At 46.3% G+C, this 18,358-nt stretch overlaps 1 protein-coding gene across 1 annotated transcript in view; it reads right to left on the bottom strand.

The window, feature by feature from the left end:
- The window catches only part of WDFY3 (WD repeat and FYVE domain containing 3), a 616,621-nt gene that overhangs the window by 139,005 nt on the left and 459,258 nt on the right, over positions 1-18,358 (bottom strand). The window contains 3 exon segments of the mRNA XM_029599364.1: positions 2,960-3,187; positions 15,489-15,566; positions 17,863-18,020. Of these exon segments, the coding sequence (XP_029455224.1) occupies positions 2,960-3,187; positions 15,489-15,566; positions 17,863-18,020 (464 nt within the window).

The following is an 18,358-nucleotide window of genomic DNA, read 5'->3' as shown; positions in this document are numbered from 1 at the left end:
GCTCTACCCCTATGACTAGATCCTACCACCTACTCAACAATAGAATCTCGCTGGATTCGTTTGAACCTACCACCACCTTAGAGATCCAATCCCTGTTAAAGAAAATGAAACCTTCCTCCCATCCCTCCGACCTAATACCGTCAAAACTACTTTTGCTAATTCCTGAAACTATCTCCAAACCACTAGCAGATATTATAAACTGCTCCTTAACACAGGGAATCTTCCCTGACACCCTAAAAACTGCCTCTCTTAAACCACTACTAAAGAAGGCAGACTTAGATCCGAAGAATCCAAACAACTTCCGCCCAATCTCTAACCTGCCTTTTATAGCAAAGATTTTGGAAAAACTGGTTAACTCACAACTCTCTAACTACCTCGAAGATCACGAAATACTACACCCCACACAATACGGGTTTCGCAAGGCTTTAAGCACGGAATCCCTACTCCTATCGCTAACAGACCACCTCATCATGGGCTTGGACAAAGGACAATCTTTCCTTCTAATTCTATTGGACCTGTCGGCAGCTGTCGGCAGCTTTCGACACGGTCAACCATGCCACCCTCCTCAACCGCCTCTCGGACATTGGAATAACAGGCTCTGCTCACACATGGTTCAAGTCATTCCTTAGTAACAGAGGTTATAAAGTTAAAATCAATAATAAAGAATCACCCCGTCACAATTCCTCACAAGGAGTTCCTCAAGGCTCCTCACTATCCCCAACTCTATTCAACATATACCTTCTTCCTCTATGCCAACTATTAACCAACCTGCGACTAAAACATTTTCTATATGCTGACGACGTGCAAATTCTGATACCCATCAAAGAATCTCTCTCAAAAACCCTCAAATTCTAGGAAAACTGCCTTCAAGAGATTACCGGACTCCTCACGAACCTAAATCTGATTCTAAACTCCGCCAAAACAGAACTCCTCCTCATCTCTCCCGAAAACAGCAATCCCTCCCCTCAAATTGCTCCAATCAACACCATTGTTACACAAGCAAGAGACCTAGGGGTAATAATAGACAAACACTTGAATTTAAAAACATTTATTAACAACACAACCAAGAACTGCTTCTACAAGCTGCAGGTAATCAAAAGAATGAAACCACTCCTACACTTTCATGACTTCAGAACAGTCCTACAATCAGTAATATTCTCCAAGATAGATTATTGCAACTCTATCTTACTAGGCCTCCCGTCCTCATACATCAAACCACTTCAGATGCTCCAAAATGCAGCAGCCAGAATCTTGACTAATTCCAGAAGAAGAGACCACATCTCCCCCATTCTAATAAATCTACACTGGCTGCCAATACAATACAGAATCCTACACAAGTCCTTCACTATCATCCATAAATCCATCCACTCCCTAGCCCCCCTCAACCTCCAAATCCCCCTCAGACTTCATTCATCATCCAGACCCATCAGAGAAGCATACAAAGGATCACTGACTGTTCCCCCAATTAAAGCGACACACCATATTACACTCAGAGACCAGGCCTTCTCTACAGCGGGCCCTGCTCTTTGGAATTCCTTACCACCTGAACTCAGACTTGAACCTTGCCTGCTAACTTTCAGAAAAAGGCTTAAGACTTGGCTATTTAAACAAGCCTTTCCCGAGACTAATATCCAAGAAGAGATCTTACAGCAAACGAGCCATACAGTTTCTTCCACCCTTTGAGTGACCTAACGAGACAATGTAAATATTAACCACAAAGAGACATTATTGCACAATGTAAATAATCTACCTCTGTAAAGTTTATATTCAGTCCTATCTACTCTTATCTCCTTCATCCCCCAGTTTCAACGACCTTGTTATATTGTAACTTTTTTGCTTCTTCTGCACTGGTTAAAAGAACAAAGTTTTCACACCCCTGTTATTTGTAAACCGGCATGATATGATTGTATCATGAATGCCGGTATAGAAAAGCCTTAAATAAATAAATAAAAATAAATACATTTCTGATCATTTATAAATTTAAATAATTGTTTTGGGAGTTCCTGTACGGTAAATGCACATCAAGGTCAGATATAGATATCATCAGACAACAGGGGAAACACATTCCAAGTTACAGGGTCCATTTATACTGTTTAGTAATTAAAAAGGTAAACAAAAACTGATTTGCCAGCATTAGGAAGCTGGAAAAATTGTGCTTCTTTTACACCAATTTTCCAAGTGGACTTAGACACATAAGTTCATTTTGAAAATTATCCCACCAGAACGAGCCACACAAGTTACACCTGCTATTTGGTGCACACAAATGTTTCCTGAAAAGTTCTGCATATACTGACGAATTCTATGAAGTATGTGGGTTAATCCAAATCCCTCCCAACAGCGACCCCAGGAATGCCTCCAGTCAGTGCAAGTAAACTACAAGAAAACATGACCTACACACATCAGGTTATCTACATATCAAGTGGGCACTCTTATAAAAGGCCACGTCTGCATGTAAAATACTGTTTTATACCTAGAAGACTTTTTCAAAATCATCCCCTTGAGGTGCCCTTGCCTGTCCCTTTCTCTGTAAAAGCATGATTTTGTATGTAAGGCTTCCTCCCAGAGAAAGGTCTGTTTAGATCTGCTGCTGAGAGCATGCTGTATGAAACAGGATCAATCCCATTACATTATTCATGGCACAATTTTCAATAGGACTTAAATTTGATGAAGCTTGAGAGCAATAGCACCGGTTGTCAAGACTTCAACCGTAGTCTTGATGAGTGGAGTTACTGCTCATGAGTTTCAAATTTGTACTAATGCAATCCCTTTCTATATCTGTTACCATGTGCACATATTTTTCTCTAGGGCTCCAAAGCAAAGTCGCTCCATAATAAAACAAATCCAGTTCCATTCCACATGGTTGCATGGACATCTGCAACTTGTTCATCTCTTAGGCCCACAATGTGCTTTGGAACAGTGGGGATTCACGGCTAGCACCAATCCCTGACCCAGCACGTACCAAAACATTCGTCTCCTGCTCAGTTTCTGGCATGTAAGGATAGTGGATGTAAAACATGTCATTGCGCACGATCTTCTTCCTCATCCTGCACGGCCCTTCAGTCATCTCCAGCATCCATTTGTCCAGATGTGAGCCAATGGGAGGTCCCCAGAGACCTCTCTCCCGCAGAAGCTCATACTCTATTTGGCACCACTCTTCTGTCACGTACTTCAGGGCATTCTGCTGACGCTGTTTGAGCAAAGCAAGAGAAATAATGATGGGCTGGAGAGCTGATGCAATAAATTATACATAACAACTTGTCGTTTGCCTAAATCCACAAATGCTATAGACAGATCAATTATCAGTTGACATTGAAGATAAAAGCTGGAGTACCGGCAGTATTTAAGTTACAAATTGTGTGCTGGGAAAACCAAAACAAATTATATTTACATGTCCAAAAGAGGTCCCATTTCTTTCCATTGCTCTAATTCATTTTGATAGGTGTATGGGGCCCTTAGAATGATGATGTGTGGGATGAAAGATAGTTTGAAGTTGACTTGTTGCCATTTATTTATTTTTTATTTATTTAAAACTTTTATATACCGACGTTTAAATGGATATCACATCGGTTTACATTATAACAGGGGTAACAATTAACATCAGTAGGAGGAAAATAATAGTTACATCTAACAAGGTAAATTCCAAGGAACGGGATGTCGAAAAAGAGAAGCAGAGTTTAGTGAGGGATAGAGTTAACGTTAAGAGAGAAAGAAAGAAAGCAACTATATTACATTACTGCCACATTATAATACGGTACAGTAGTAGAGTATTATATAACATTATCTGAAGGTATATTACATTATGTTACATTGTAAATTACAGACTTTAATACAGAGCTATGTTGACCAGGGATGCTACGATTAGGTGAATGTCTGTTTGAACAACCAGGTCTTCAACTTTTTTTTGAAGGTTGTTGTGCTCTGCTCTAGACGTAAGTCAGGGGGCATTGAGTTCCATAGAGATGGTCCTGCTATGGAAAAGGCTCTCTCTCGGGTGGAGGCGAGCTGTGAAAGTTTGTGGGAAGGGGTTGACAGAGTTCCTAAATAAATGGATCTGGTTGGTCTCTTGGGGGAGTGATATTGGAGTGAATCATTTAGCCAAATCATCTCTTTATTGTGTAGAGTTTTATGGATAATTGTTAGGCATTTATGTTGGATTCTGGCAGGGATTGGAAGCCAATGAAGTTCTTTGAGTATTGGAGTTATGTGGTCCGATCTGCGTGAGTTTGTGAGGATTCTAGCTGCTGCATTTTGTAGCATCTGCAGCGGTTTGATTGTGGTTGAAGGTAGACCCAAGAGTAGGGCGTTACAATAATCTAACTTTGTGAATAATGACAAATAAGCATTTGTCATTACCAGTCCTACACAGAGATGGTAATCTAGTGGCCTACACTCCTGTTCCAGGAATGCTTTGATTTACAGGAAAGGCAATACAGAAAATTTCATAAACTCAACTAAACTAGGATGCATCAAGGATCAAGCATATACACACAGTAAAATATTTAAATAAAAAGATGTTTTTAGGAAGGGCAAAGGAGTCATCTTATTTCATCATAAGGCTAAGATGTTTTCCATTGGCTTTACATTAGGCCGGCACAGTTTTCGTGTTCAGAACAAATTAACAATGGTCTGCTGGCACCATTTACAATAGCCACCAGTGAGGCAGGAGTGACCAGGGATCGCTCCTGCAGCCTGCCCCATGAAGACTTAAGACAAATATATGTGGTAAGATGGTGTGTGTGTGTGTGTGTGTGTGGGAAAGGGGGATTTGGGGGTTATTCTGTGACTGTAGTTGTCCTAAATTTTGAAAACAGAATTCCCAATTTTATAAGCTAGCACTTAGGGTACATGCAGACTTCAACCATAATTTGTAAAAGCAGACTTATGCATGTAAGTCCGCTTGAAACTTAGCAGGTAATGCTCATGCACATTTACGCCTGCATGGGAGAGGGAGTAAATATTTGCGTGCAAAATTTCTCCCATGCTTTTGATTTTAGCAAGTAGAGCACGTAAACAGTTTCCTTGCCCTAACTTCGCCCCTGGAAACACCTCTTTTACATATATCTAAAAGTATACGGGAAATTGCTTCCGTGTGCACTTTTACTCGTACAACCACCGGGATAAGAATAATGATGCCTTTCATACTGATCTTTACCTGGTCAAAAGCATAAAAATGTGGATTATGTAGAGAGGGCAAAGAAACATTACCTGCAGTAAACCATAAATGTGCACCTCATGTCACAGGACAGACCCCCAAACTCGGATCCCTACTGCCTTAAGAGTGCTACAACATATTGAGGTTGATATTCATCATTTAGATGGATAACTGAAAAGTTATCCATCTAAATGGCTAAACAGGTGTACTTAAATACTTATCCGGCTAAATTCTAGCTGGGTAACACGTTATCCAACTAGAAATTAGCCAGATAAGATGAGGGCGTTCCAGGGAGGAGCGGAGTGAGCTGCATAAGTTAACCAGCTAGCGCCGATATTCGAAGTTAACCAGTTAACTGATGCGGCTAACTCTGGTCATGCCCCTGACCTGTCCTAAAGTTAGTCAAATAAATATATCCGATTAACTTTAAGATAGCCAGGTATATTCAACATTGCAACTGTGCCACTGAGCTGAATATACCCTGCTAGTTAGCAAGATAAGTTTATCCGGCTAACTAACCAAGCCGTTCAGCAGCTGAATATTTCCCCCCACCATCACAGAAAAACTATGATTTATGGTACAAGTTAACAAATATAGTCTGAAAAGAACTGTCAGATTTTAAAAGCAATGATTTTCTTATGCTATTAAGTCAATGTACAGATGAAGAAAAATGTCCAGGGCCTTCAAGGGCTACAGTCCAAAGGAAACCAGGTTCAACCTTTTTCCAAGTAGAGCACACAAGCTCAGATTCCAAAGATAATTCAGAGAGACATGAATCAGAACTGAATCCAAATTAAGATAAAGTAATAGAGATTGTACAGAAATAAAGAGTGAAAAGGCAAACATATAATGAAAACCTTAGGTGATAATAACTAGGGATGCACATTTGTTTGAAACAAAAGAGGATATTTTAACAAAAGTTCCCATTTCATTTAGAAGTGAGTTTATTTACCAAATGGGGGTGATTTGTCGGCAATGTTGAGATGGATTGAACAGCGTTTTATTTTTAAATGGGGAACAGTCGCGCCCGGGGGTTTAAATGGCCTGATTGAATGGAGTGCATTCCTCAATGTGACTTAACTGTCAGGTGTGTGGTTGCTAACGTTTAGTATCTTTAATGTTTCAATTAAATATTGATGGCTTGGTGTATATAAAGAAGGAGGAAGTGACTTTATGCTATGACGTTCTTTGACATGTGATACCTGTTGATTCCGGTGGAATTGTGAGTACAATGTATGAGTAAAGGCGGTGGGGAGTGTATTGGTTTATTATTCTGTATTTAATCATCGATAAAAGTGTGAGAGGAGTTCATGCTTGCCTGTTTGGTTTTGTAGATAAACAGATGGAAATTTGAAGTTAACGCTGAAATTACAATGGATATTATAAGATGGAGTTTTTGAAATAATAAATGTATGTATGGAAAAACTGGTATTTGAAGGTTAGTATGGGTGAATAATATAATATAATATTGTTGTGTGAATGGATAGTTACAGAGGTGTTTACATTGTGTTTATGTTTGGATGTAGGTGTGGGAAGTAAATAAATGCTGTTACATTGACTAAGTCCCTGAGGAAGCCCCAGGTAGGGGGTGAAACAAAGATCTTTGTCGGACCGGGATGAGTTTGATCGTTGTGGACCGGAAGGAACTGAATAGTTTTGCAGATTGAAAAGAGAAATCCTACTTGGATATGGAAGAACTTGATTACTCTATGTTGAGGCAATCCAATGAGAAATCTGTCCTGAGTTAATAACTTTTGAACTGACCGATTGGGTATTGATATCTATTGTGATGAAACAGTGATGAAATAGTGCAATATATTGGGGGATATTGTATACATTGATAAGTGTATGTTTCGATAAATATTTGTAGTGTCACTATGTTTACAGATATTAATGGTTTTTAAAGGGTATGAATATGTGAGAGTGTATGTACGGGGTGACTAGTTTTAATTTGTTTAGATAGGATGTATTAGATATTCTGTGATATCAATAAAATTTATACAGATATTGTATTCAAATATTGTATGCATTTAGTATTCTCTTTATGTATGTGTAATTATTGGATAGTCAGCTCCGTCTTCAGCAGGACGCCGCTCTCCAGGGTCCTGCATCCCACCTCCTTAGGCGCGAGGCCACGCCTCTCTTCTATTCTTAAAGGGTTAGCGTGGGAGTGGCCCCTCCTGATGACATCATCATGGGAGTCTCTCTTCTCAGCCCTATAAAAAGGGCCTATCTTCATTGCTTCATTGCCTTCGCACGGAGCCAGTCCTCCTTAGGACTTCTCTGCATCCAGCTTCCCCTAGGCACGCCGTTCCTTGTTGGAATTCCATGTCTTCATCTTCATCTTCGTTATGGTCTCTCATCTGGTCTTGTGTCTCCATCTCGTCGGTCCCAGACCTCCTGATGTTCCAGTCGTCCTTCAGATTCCCTGAAGTCCTGATGTCCTATTCTTCTGATGTCTTCACGTCCTGATCTTCACACATCCAGATGTCCATTTCCTCGGCAGCGCAAGCCTCCAGAAGATCCCGGCTTTTAATCTCCTCACCTCAGGTTCCATACTCAGTCCCTTGCACCGAGTCCCATCTCCGTGCCCCTTGTTCCGAGTCCTGTTTCGGAAATCTGCTCGTGCTCCCGCGCCGAGCCCCTTGCTCTGTGTCCTTGGATCCTGAGGCCCTTCTTCTTATCCTGAATCCTGTCCGGGTCTTCGGAGCTCCTTGCACCTGTCTCCATTCATACAAATGAACTCTGCATAAACCTGTTCCATATCAGCGTGGTCCATGCCTGGCCTTGACTGGCTGTGGAGGGAGCGCCACAGTGCAGGCCTCGCCGGAGTCTTCGTCGTGGAACCTCCAAATAACCTGAGTTGGGAACCATCAGCATGGTCCGTGACCTGCCTTCACTGGCTGTGTAGGGCATGTGGTGTGGCAGTACTAATTCAGAACTCTTGATCTTGTGACTCTGTCGGAGTCCTTCTCTTCAAGCAATCGTGAGTCCCGTCTCACCTCTTCAAATATCCTGAGTCCCGTCTCACCTTCTTCAATTATCCTGAGTCCCGTCTCACTCCTGAGTCTTCATCTGAACCTTTTTGTTCCAGCCCTCAGCCTCTGTCCATTCTGTCATATCTGCCGTTCCCGTAAGACAGATCCGAAAGGGCTATCGAGTGGCCGGAGTACTACTCCAGAGACCAACATTGCATTGCTGGGTCTCTTCGATGTGATCAGATTCGGCAGAGGCCAGGGTTCTGCATCTCCAGCCTGTGCTTGGACACTCCTCGCCTGCCTTGGTGCTTTCCGAAGCTCCTCTGTGGTTGCGTCATGGCCGAAGGGTACACAAAATCCCAGAAATGGGACCGCCTCCAGCGTTCCCATAACATGCTCGTGTGCTGATATGCGTGTGTATGGGCGCACGCATGCTCGTTTTAAAAAGGAAAATTAGTTCTTACCTGTTAATTTTCGTTCCTGTAGTACCACGGATCAGTCCAGACTGTGAGTTGAGCCTCCTTTCCAGCAGGTGGAGACAGACTAAAACTGAAAGGATATCCTATATGAGGACAGAGCCTATCCTATACCCTTCAGAATAACGACTGTCAAAGCAGAAAATAACAAAACCAGAGTAGGATCAAGCAAGCAACTATAAAGCTCAATAGAGCAACTGTAAAACAATGAATGAAACAAGTTATGCCTAACTGCTCTTGCATATCTTGGTACTTGGACAACTAAGGCTTCCGGTGTATTTGCTCAGTATTCTTGTACAAAAATGATGTCTTAAAATCTGCAACCTGCAAGAACAAGCTTCGAGAGGACAGAAAGAGAAACAAACAGGGAAGGGCATCTGGACTGATCCGTGGTAGTACAGGAATGAAAATTAACAGGTAAAAACTAATTTTCCTTTCCCTGTACGTACCCGGATCAGTCCAGACTGTGGGATGTACCAAAGCTTCCCTAAACCAGGTGGGACCGAGACAGTTCCGCTTGAAGCACTTGGAGCCTAAAAGAACCAAAAAGTGGAGCCTGCACATCCAGGCGGTAGCGTCGATCAAAAATATACAAGGACGTCCAAGTGGCGGCACTGCAAAACTCCTAGGGAGAGACCGATTGAACGTTTGCCCAGGAATTGGTCAAGAACGCAGTGAATGAGCCGTTTGGCCCTCGGGAACCATCTGACCTTGAAAAAGAGAGTCCGAGGAGATCACTTCTTTCAACCACCGCGCAATAATGGTCTGAGAAGCCGGCTTACCCCGATTGGGCCCACTCCAGAGGACAGAAAGATGGTCCGAGACAGAAGTCATTGGAAACCTGGAGGTAGCGAAGTAGAACTCGTATGGCATCAAGATTACGGAGATCGTCCCCAGTCGCAGGGAAAACGCAGGGAGTACTGTCAACTGGTGGAGATGGAGCTTAGAAGAACCGACACTAAGAAGGAAGGGCCCATTAGGAGGGAAACCCCGGAAACAGAAAATCGCAAAAAAGGTTCCCGACAGAACAGCGCTTGGATCTCCAGGATCAGACGAGCAAGGGAGATAGAGACCAGAAAGACAGCCTTAAGCGAAAGAGCTTTCAAGGTAGCGCGATGGAGAGTTTCGAACAGAGCTGCGCAGAGGGCCCGAAAGAACAGATTAAAATTCCATGAACGGCTAGCGGCCGAGAAGGTGGACGTAGATGCTTGACGCCCTTCAAGAACCAAAACACAGCCGGGTGTCCTGGTCAGTGATGACCATCTACCCAACCCAGGAGAGAGCCAAGAGGGTATACCTGTATGCACCGAGAATGAAGGAAAGACCCTTGGAGAGACTTTCTTGGAGAAGAGAGGACTATCGGGGCGGAGTACGCTGAGAAACCCGACTCCGCACAAACAGACACAAACACGTTCCAGATATGCACGTACACCAGGGAAGTCGACTGTGTCTGGGCCCACAACAAGATGGAAATGACCTCCCCCTAATAGCCCTTGCGCCTTAGACGTCGCCGTTCAAAAGTCAGGCTGCTAGACAGAAGTGAGCGGCCTGGTCGAAAAATGCAGGTCCCAGCCGAGGGAGCCAAGGAAGATGGCGTAGCCGTAGAGGTCTGTCCAGCGCTAGGTTGAGAAAAACCATGAAAGTATGGCCTGCACATCCACTCTGGTGCTACCAGGGCCACGGGACCCCAGTGGAGTTCTATTCTTCTGAGAACTTCCCGACCAGGGGCTACGGAGGGAGCACGTACAGGGGGACGTCTGTAGACCAAGAGAGAGAGAGTATCTACGCCCTCCGAGCCGTATCACTTCCAGCGGCGGAAAGACCAATTTGCCTTGGCATTGCAAAGGGTCGCCATGAGGTCCAGGTGGGAGGGGACCACCTGTCGAAGATGAGGTGCATGGCTGCATCAGAGAGTTCCCACTCCTCCAGATCGAGCGACTGCCGACTGCGAAAATCGGCCAGAACATTCCCCTTGCCCACGATGTAGGAGGCCGCCGGGCACTGTAGATGTCGCTCTGCCCCGGTGAAGAGACTGTTGGTTTCCCGGGCCATCAGCAGACTGCGGGCGCCTCGTTGGCGCGTGACGTAAGCCAGTGTGGTGGAGTTGGCAGAACAAGACCCGTATCGCCTTGGCACGGATGAGAGGGAGAAATTCCAAAGAGCTAGGAACACCGCCCGAGCCTCCAACCGAAGGATATGCCAGCGAGACTGAGCCGCTGGCCATATCCCCTGGGCTCACTGGGAGAGGCAGACCGCACCCCAGCCCGAGAGACTGGTATCCGTGGTTACTATCGTCCACTGGGGGAGTCGGAGAGGAATTCCCTGTAGCAAAGAGGAAGGGAAAAACCACCCTGCAAGGCGACAACGGTAGAGTCCAAAAACGGAAGGACTGTGTGAAACTGTGCCGCCACTGGCTGCCAGCGGGACAGCAAAGCTGTCTGGAACGGGCGCATAGGAGCAAGAGCCCAAGGGCCTAGGTCGATGGCAGGAGCCAAGGAGTCCAAGATCTACCGGTAGGCACAAGCCGTCAGAGAAGGCAGCAAGATACGACTCTGAATCTAGTCGATGAACTTAAGAGTCGCGCGCGGGGCAAGAGGACCTTGCCCACCCGGGTGTCGAAGCAAGCTCCCAGGAATCCGAAATCTTGGGAGGGCTGAAGGTTGCTCTTTGAGAATCCAGCAAGCACCCGAGAGACGCGAGAAGAGCTAACACGCGATCCACCGCCTGCCGGCAAGGAGCCTCCGCTTTGGCCCTGACGTGCCAGACGTCCAGGTAGGGGAGAACAAGGATACCTTCCCAGCGGAGAGCTGCCGGCACCACCACCATGACTTCGGCGGAGGTGCGAGGCGTCGTCGTGAAAACAAAAGGAAGGACCCTGAACTGAAAGTCTCGGCGAACGCGAAGAGACTACGGTGCCGCGAAGAATCGGAAAATGGGAAGACTCTGCAGTCAAAGCGAGTGAGGAGAGGAACTCACTGGGGCGAAAACGGCACGAGGACCGCTCGCAAAGTTTCCAAGTGGAAAAAACGGGATCTTAAAAGCCCGGTTGACTCGTTTAAGGTCGAAAATCTGAAGTATAACCGTCCTGTTGGAGAACGACGAAGCAAATAGAAAACTGGCCTGCGGCAAGTATGCTGGCAGGAACCGGAAACACCTGACCCAGACACAGAAGCCTGGCGGGGGTGTGCTCCACCCCTTGTCACTGGGACCGACCACATGGGGAAACTAGAAAAAAGGATCCCGAGCAAAGCGAAAGCGTACCCAACTCTAAGAACGTCGAAGACCCATTGGTCTGGCATGATTGTGACCCATTCCACGAAAAAACAGGGAAAAGTGACCGCCTAGGAAGGAGCCGAGGAACGAGTCCAGCGAACGTCATTGTGCGGCAGGCATAAGGATGGAGCACGTGGGCTGGCCCCCACGAAAGGCACCGCGCGCCCATGAGAAGGCTGCAACCAAGACTACGAGCCAGAAGGAAAACCCCCGGAGGAGTCACCCTGCTCGCGTGGGATATACCGTTTCCGGCCTCGACAACATGTACGAGAGGGACGAGATGATTTCGGATGGTCCTCCTGAAGCTTACGGACCTTACCTTCTCCTAAGAATCCCTAGCTTCTGAAGGTCCTTGCGAAAGAGCAGCTTACCTTAGAACGGCAACGTGCCCCACCGGGATTTGGAGGACAGATCGGCCGACCAATGGCACAGCCAGAGGAGCCATTTGGTGGACATCGCCGAGGCCATCACTGTTGTCTGGACGCGGAGAAGGTCGTATGTGCAGCCTCTGGCCAAGGGAGGACCCCGGTGCAGAGCAACTGTTAAACTCCCTTGAGACCTGCCCGCAGCATGAGACTGCTGCAAATAGCCGCACACACCCCCAGCGCCAGAACATCGAAATTGCGCTTCACATGAGCCTCAAACATGCGGACCTGGGCGGCTTGGAAAACCTCCTGTATCGTGCCCGCAAAAGGTAGTCCATGGAGGGATTATAATATATATTTTTTTTTAAATTTAAGCATACCTCCGGGAGGGGGAGCTTGTCCGGGGAACGGCCTGCCAGCTATGCCCGCAGGTGCAACAACTTGTGCGGGGGAGGAAAGGGGAAGGCGCTTGCCAGATCCCTGATTCCCGCCAGGATCGAGTCCATATCCGTGGGGCCATAAGGGTGCCCATAAGACCCTGGGGACGTCCCTCTCTAGGGGTGGAAGGGTATTCTTCGCATCCGGATTGGCGGCAGGATCCGGGGGTACTGGAGCCATCGGGAGGCTGGAGAGGGGGGGGAGGGGGCACCCCCGGAACCATCTGTGCCCCAAGGAACCCCGGGGGCTCCGCAGCCGGCCTAAACGTCAAAGGCGCGGAGCGAGGAAAATATTTATTTATTTATTTATTTTTGTTGGGTGGGGTCAAGGGGGGGGGCCTTCCCCCTCCTCCTGCAGGCTAGCGAAAGAGGATCTGCGCAGGAGAAGGGCACAACTAGCGAAAAATCGAGCCCTGGAAGCCCCAGGTGGGGGAGGGGGAGGGGGAGGCGAGAGGGTGACAGAGAACCCATCCTGGGGGGTCACGGGGCTCAAATTGGGGGTAGCTACAAAAAAATTGGCCCCCCAGCCCCAGGGAGCTCCGAAAACGGAGCCGATAAAAAATCCTAAATGGCCGCCGTTCCCGGGCTTTCCCGACCCGGGAACAGCCTGGCCAAGCTTTGGGGAGTCGACCCCCGGGCTAAATTTGCCTACCCTGCCGAGGGGGGACCTTCCCCACCCAGCAGGGAGGCAGAGAAGAAGCCCCTTCACAAAAAATTTGAAGGGGGCTGCAGAGAAAAGGAAGGCTGCCTGCCACGGCAAAGAGAGAGCAGCTCTGAAGAAAAAAAGCTGCAGAGAAAAAAATTTGCTTGACAGCCTGGAGGCCTGGAGTGAAGCATGGGGGGATCCTGCTGACTCCTGCCTGTCTGGCTGCTGGTTCAAGCCCAGGTGAGGAACAAAGTGAAATAATATTGGTCCGCTGCTGTAGGCAAGTATTAAAAGTAATGGAAATACTTTTAAACTTAACCTGTTTCTGTGACTCTGGAAACATGTTTTTTTTAAACTGAGCACAGCAGCAAAAATGTAAGACCCTTTGGCAGCCAGGGGGGAGACGAGACCTGGACAGACTCGGTCCCCACACCTGGAAGCAATAACGGACACAGGTTATGCACTGCACAAGGGGCCAAGCCCCCCTGAGTCCGGCATGAGCCAGGAGACGGAGCCGTCTCCTGAAGAAAAATTCTGCAGACTTTCTAACTAACATTCCAATTTTATTGTAACAGGAAGAAAAAACCCACAAAATCCCTAAGGAATAAGTACTTGCTTGATCCGTAAGGAAAAGAAGAAGGAAAAAGCTGACCACCCTAAAGCAGAGAACGAAGGGTGAGCTGCTGCACCTGCTGGAGACAGATGAATACTGAAGGGTATAGGATAGGCTCTGTCCTCATATAGTTTTGGTCTGTCTCCACCTGCTGGAAAGGAGGCTCAACCCATAGTCTGGACTGATCCGGATACGTACAGGGAATTACCATTTCAGTGTTTTGTCATTTTCATCCAAATAATAAACTATGTCGATATTTAGATAATGTGTATTTAAAGAGCTGATTCATGTTTTGATAACTTCAAGAATTGATTATTGCAACTCTCTTTTTCAGGGTCTTCCAAAAGTTGCAGTCAAGCATTTAAAAATAATTCAAAATACCACTGCACTATAATTTGTAGGTGCAAAAAAATATGATCATGTAACACCGATTCAGAAAATTTTGTGTTGGTTCCCGGTTTTAGTATGATCAGTTCTTAAGGTACTTTAGGGCGAAATTTAAAAGCTCTACACGCAGCCAATCCGGGAGATACATGCGTGCCTGGAACACGCATGCGCCACGTGGATTTTAAGAGGCCCTCAGCCACGCGCGTATCTCCCAGTACACGCGTTGAGAAGGATTTCATATAAAGAGGTGGGCTGGGACAACGCTATCAGCGCATAAGCGCCGCCAGGATCCAAGGACCGCATAACCTGCTCCTGCTACAGACTGCAGGTAAATATATAAAACAAAAAAACCTAGGGTAGTCAGCGGGGTTTTAGGGGTCGGGGCTGGCAGGGTAAAAGGGAGGCAGGTTAGGTAAGGGGTTTAGGAAGTTTGCTCCTTTTCAGGGCTGAACTTGGAGAGAACTGGGAAATGAGCCTATCGTGTCGCTGTGCATACCTACTAAAACTGCCCCCCTTACGCAATCGAGATGGGATTCGCACACACATGTGCGCGTTGATGTAAAATCGTGTGCGCGGGTGGCAGATTTTATAACATGCGCGCATAAATGGCAAATGTGTGCACGTACGCCAGTGCAGTGGTTTGAAAGTTACTGCCTTTGGTTTTAAATAGCTGCTTCGGGAAAAACCCTAGCAGCTGACCAATTGTCATAGTTTGAGCCTGGTAGATCTTCAAGATCCTCCCAACAGTGTTTGTTGGTGGTCCCTCCAATTAAAGAGACATAATTATATTGTACTTGACAGTCTACATTCAGTTGCTTCACTCTAAGGATCTGTAACTCTTTTCCCTCAGACCTCTGTGAAGAACTAAATTATCTTCAATTTAGGAAGAAAGCAAAACCATGGCTAGTCATTGCACTCTTCACTTAGCAGAGATGAGGATTTGGGGGTTTATAAGAATAGGTCATGAGTTATAATGTTTATTATGCTTTATAATGAGTATGGAATCTGTAATATGTTAATGTTATGTTTATTGTTTTTTTTATTATGCTTTTATGTACTTTATTTTTATTGCATTTACTTTGATATTTTGAATGAAGAGCAGTATATAAAGCTAATAAATCAAATCATATGGAAAATAAAAAATAAGTATCCAGTTCTTACCTCCTGATACTCTTTATATTTCATGTCTATCAGGTCCCGAACTACCGCGATGTGAGTGAACATCCATTGTGAAATTTCCTGTAGAGCAAGAGGAAAACTTTCAGCCATTTTGTTACAATTATATTCTATGGCAAAGCATGGCAGATACCTTTTTTTTCTTTTAAAGGGAATGTATTTATTCATTTTTCACAATCATTTCCAAAACAACTTGAAAAGAGAAAAAGTAAATATGAAAAAAAAGGACACATGCAACCGGCAAGTGCATAAAAGCCATGATCAATGGGTCGTTTGGTGCCAAGTGCCTGTGCATACAAGAAAGGCATTCCCAATTTTTTTACCTTTGGACTGAAATAAAGGTCAATAAATGAAAAAAAATAAGGTGACACCTTCTTATTAGACTAGTGCTTTTGAACTAAATTTCAAACTCTTAGATTTTTATCAAAGCATCAGCAAACATGGTCAACATCCAATGAGGTCTATATTTAACTGCAGCATGGCTCTGCTAGTTAGCCGGTTATACTGTATACTCAATGGTGCAGCACTCTGGCCCAACCAAAGTTGGCCGAATAAATCAGCTGCCAGCCAAAACTCAAGCAAAGAGTACTCTGGGATTTCACGCTGGCAAAAGCACAGTGACATTTAGCATTGTGATGAACGATGCCTTGACAGGGACTGTGCCCAATGAGAGGGTTCTAGTTTTAATGATAATGGCTCTAAAAGTTGCATTCAGAATAACAATTACACCATGCTACGGTGAGCTGGTCTGCAAAAAAAGAGGCAGTGAGTGCCACAAATGACAAGCTTACTGACAAAATTGTTCAACTGCTGCTTCCAGCAGATGCACACATCCACAGCTTAATACAGTCTTGTGTGGATGGGCTGCAAAGATGCAGCTTTGCTGTCCACAATATCTACTAGGGATGTGAATCGTTTTTTGACGATTTAAAATATCGTCCGATATATTTTAAATCGTCAAAAATCATTAGAAGCGCGATACAATAGGAATTCCCCCGATTTATCGTCAAAAATCGTAAATCGGGGGAAGGGGGAGGGCGGAAAAACCAGCACACTAAAACAACCCTAAAACCCACCCCGACCCTTTAAAATAAATCCCCCACCCTCCCGAACCCCCCCAAAATGCCTTAAATTACCTGGGGTCCAGAGCGGGGGTCCCGATGTGATCTTTTACTCTCGGGCCTGCGGTGCGTTGTAGAAATGGTGCCGGCGCTACCTTTGCCCTGTCATATGTCAGGACAAAGGTAGCGCCGGTGCCATTTTGTTTTTTTTCCCCCGACGTCAGGAGCGTAGGAGATCGCTCCCGAACCCCCACTGGACCCCCAGGGACTTTTGGCCAGCTTGGGGGGGCCTCCTGACCCCCACAAGACTTGCCAAAAGTCCAGCGGGGGTCCGGGAGCGACCTCCTGCAGTTGAATCGTTTTGCCGTACAAAATGGCGCCGGCCATACAGCGTATGGCCGGCGCCATTTTGTATGGCAAAACGGCATCAGGAGCATAGGAGATCGCTCCCGGACCCCCGCTGGACCCCCAGGGACTTTTGGCCAGCTTGGGGGGGCCTCCTGACCCCCACAAGACTTGCCAAAAGTCCAAATGGCGCCGGCGCCATTTTGCACAAAATGGCGCCAGCCGTACGGCAACACGATTCGAGTGCAGGAGGTCGCTCCCGGACCCCCGCTGGACTTTTGGCAAGTCTTGTGGGGGTCAGGAGGCCCCCCCACGCTGGCCAAAAGTCCCTGGGGGTCCAGCGGGGGTCCGGGAGCGATCTCCTACGCTCCTGACGTCGGGGGACAAAAAACAAAATGGCGCCGGCGCTACCTTTGCCCTGTCATATGACAGGGCAAAGGTAGCGCCGGCGCCATTTCTACAACGCACCGCAGGCCCGAGAGTAAACGATCACACCGGGATCCCCGCTCTGGACCCCAAGTAATTTAAGGCATTTGGGGGGGGGTTCGGGAGGGTGGGGGATTTATTTTAAAGGGTCGGGGTGGGTTTTAGGGATGTTTCAGTGTGCCGGTTTTCCCGCCCTCCCCCGATTTACGATTTACACGATATTTACAAAAACAAAACCGCGACGATCCAATTCCCTCCCCCACTCCATCCGAAATCGATCGTTAAGACGATCGATCACACGATTCACATCTCTAATATCTACCTGTATCACCGTCAGTACACATACATGACTCGCAGATGCAAATCTCGGCATGGCTAGCTCACCCCTTCATCCTGCGACAGATGACGTGAGCACACATTGTAACTGGATAATGTAAAGATTGGGAACTGTGTGCAGAAGGCTGGAGGAGGTACTAAGAGCAGTTACAATTATGGTATTCAGTGCAGCGCAGAACGGTGTGGAGTACCTGGGCGGAGAGATTATGCTTGTTCAGTCCGCTTTCCTTTCGGTTCCTCCTTGAGCTAGTCAGCTTGGAAAGGCCAAATCCGCTACTGACCCGAGACAGCTTGGATTGTGTGCTTGGAACTAAAGCCTCCCCCTTGCTGATGAACTTCTTCTCGTGCGCTAAAAAAGGCAACAGCAAATAAATAAATGCAAGTCAAGTTCTTTCTTGTTTATCTGGCAAAGCTGCTTCTGTTTTCCTAACGTCAGTCAACTCTCCTCTAGACCAGCGCTCTCAATATTTTTTTTTATTTCATAGCTCTTTCTGCATTATCCTCATGGCAAAACCGACTCGAAATTTTCACAATCCTCTCACCATCCCTTCCCCACCCACCCAAACTTGTCTCTCTCTCTCTCTCTTGCCACCCCTTCTGTGTGATCCTCTCTCACCCCTCCCCTACATATGATCCTCTTTCACCAGGCTCACCCACTCATGCGCTCTCTTTTCTGTCCTCCAGCTT

Source organism: Rhinatrema bivittatum, chromosome 1 (assembly GCF_901001135.1).
Source record: "Rhinatrema bivittatum chromosome 1, aRhiBiv1.1, whole genome shotgun sequence".
Taxonomy (NCBI): Eukaryota; Metazoa; Chordata; class Amphibia; order Gymnophiona; family Rhinatrematidae; genus Rhinatrema; species Rhinatrema bivittatum.
The sequence above is the reverse complement of the archived record's forward strand: the minus strand, read 5'-3'. Positions and strand labels throughout refer to the sequence as shown.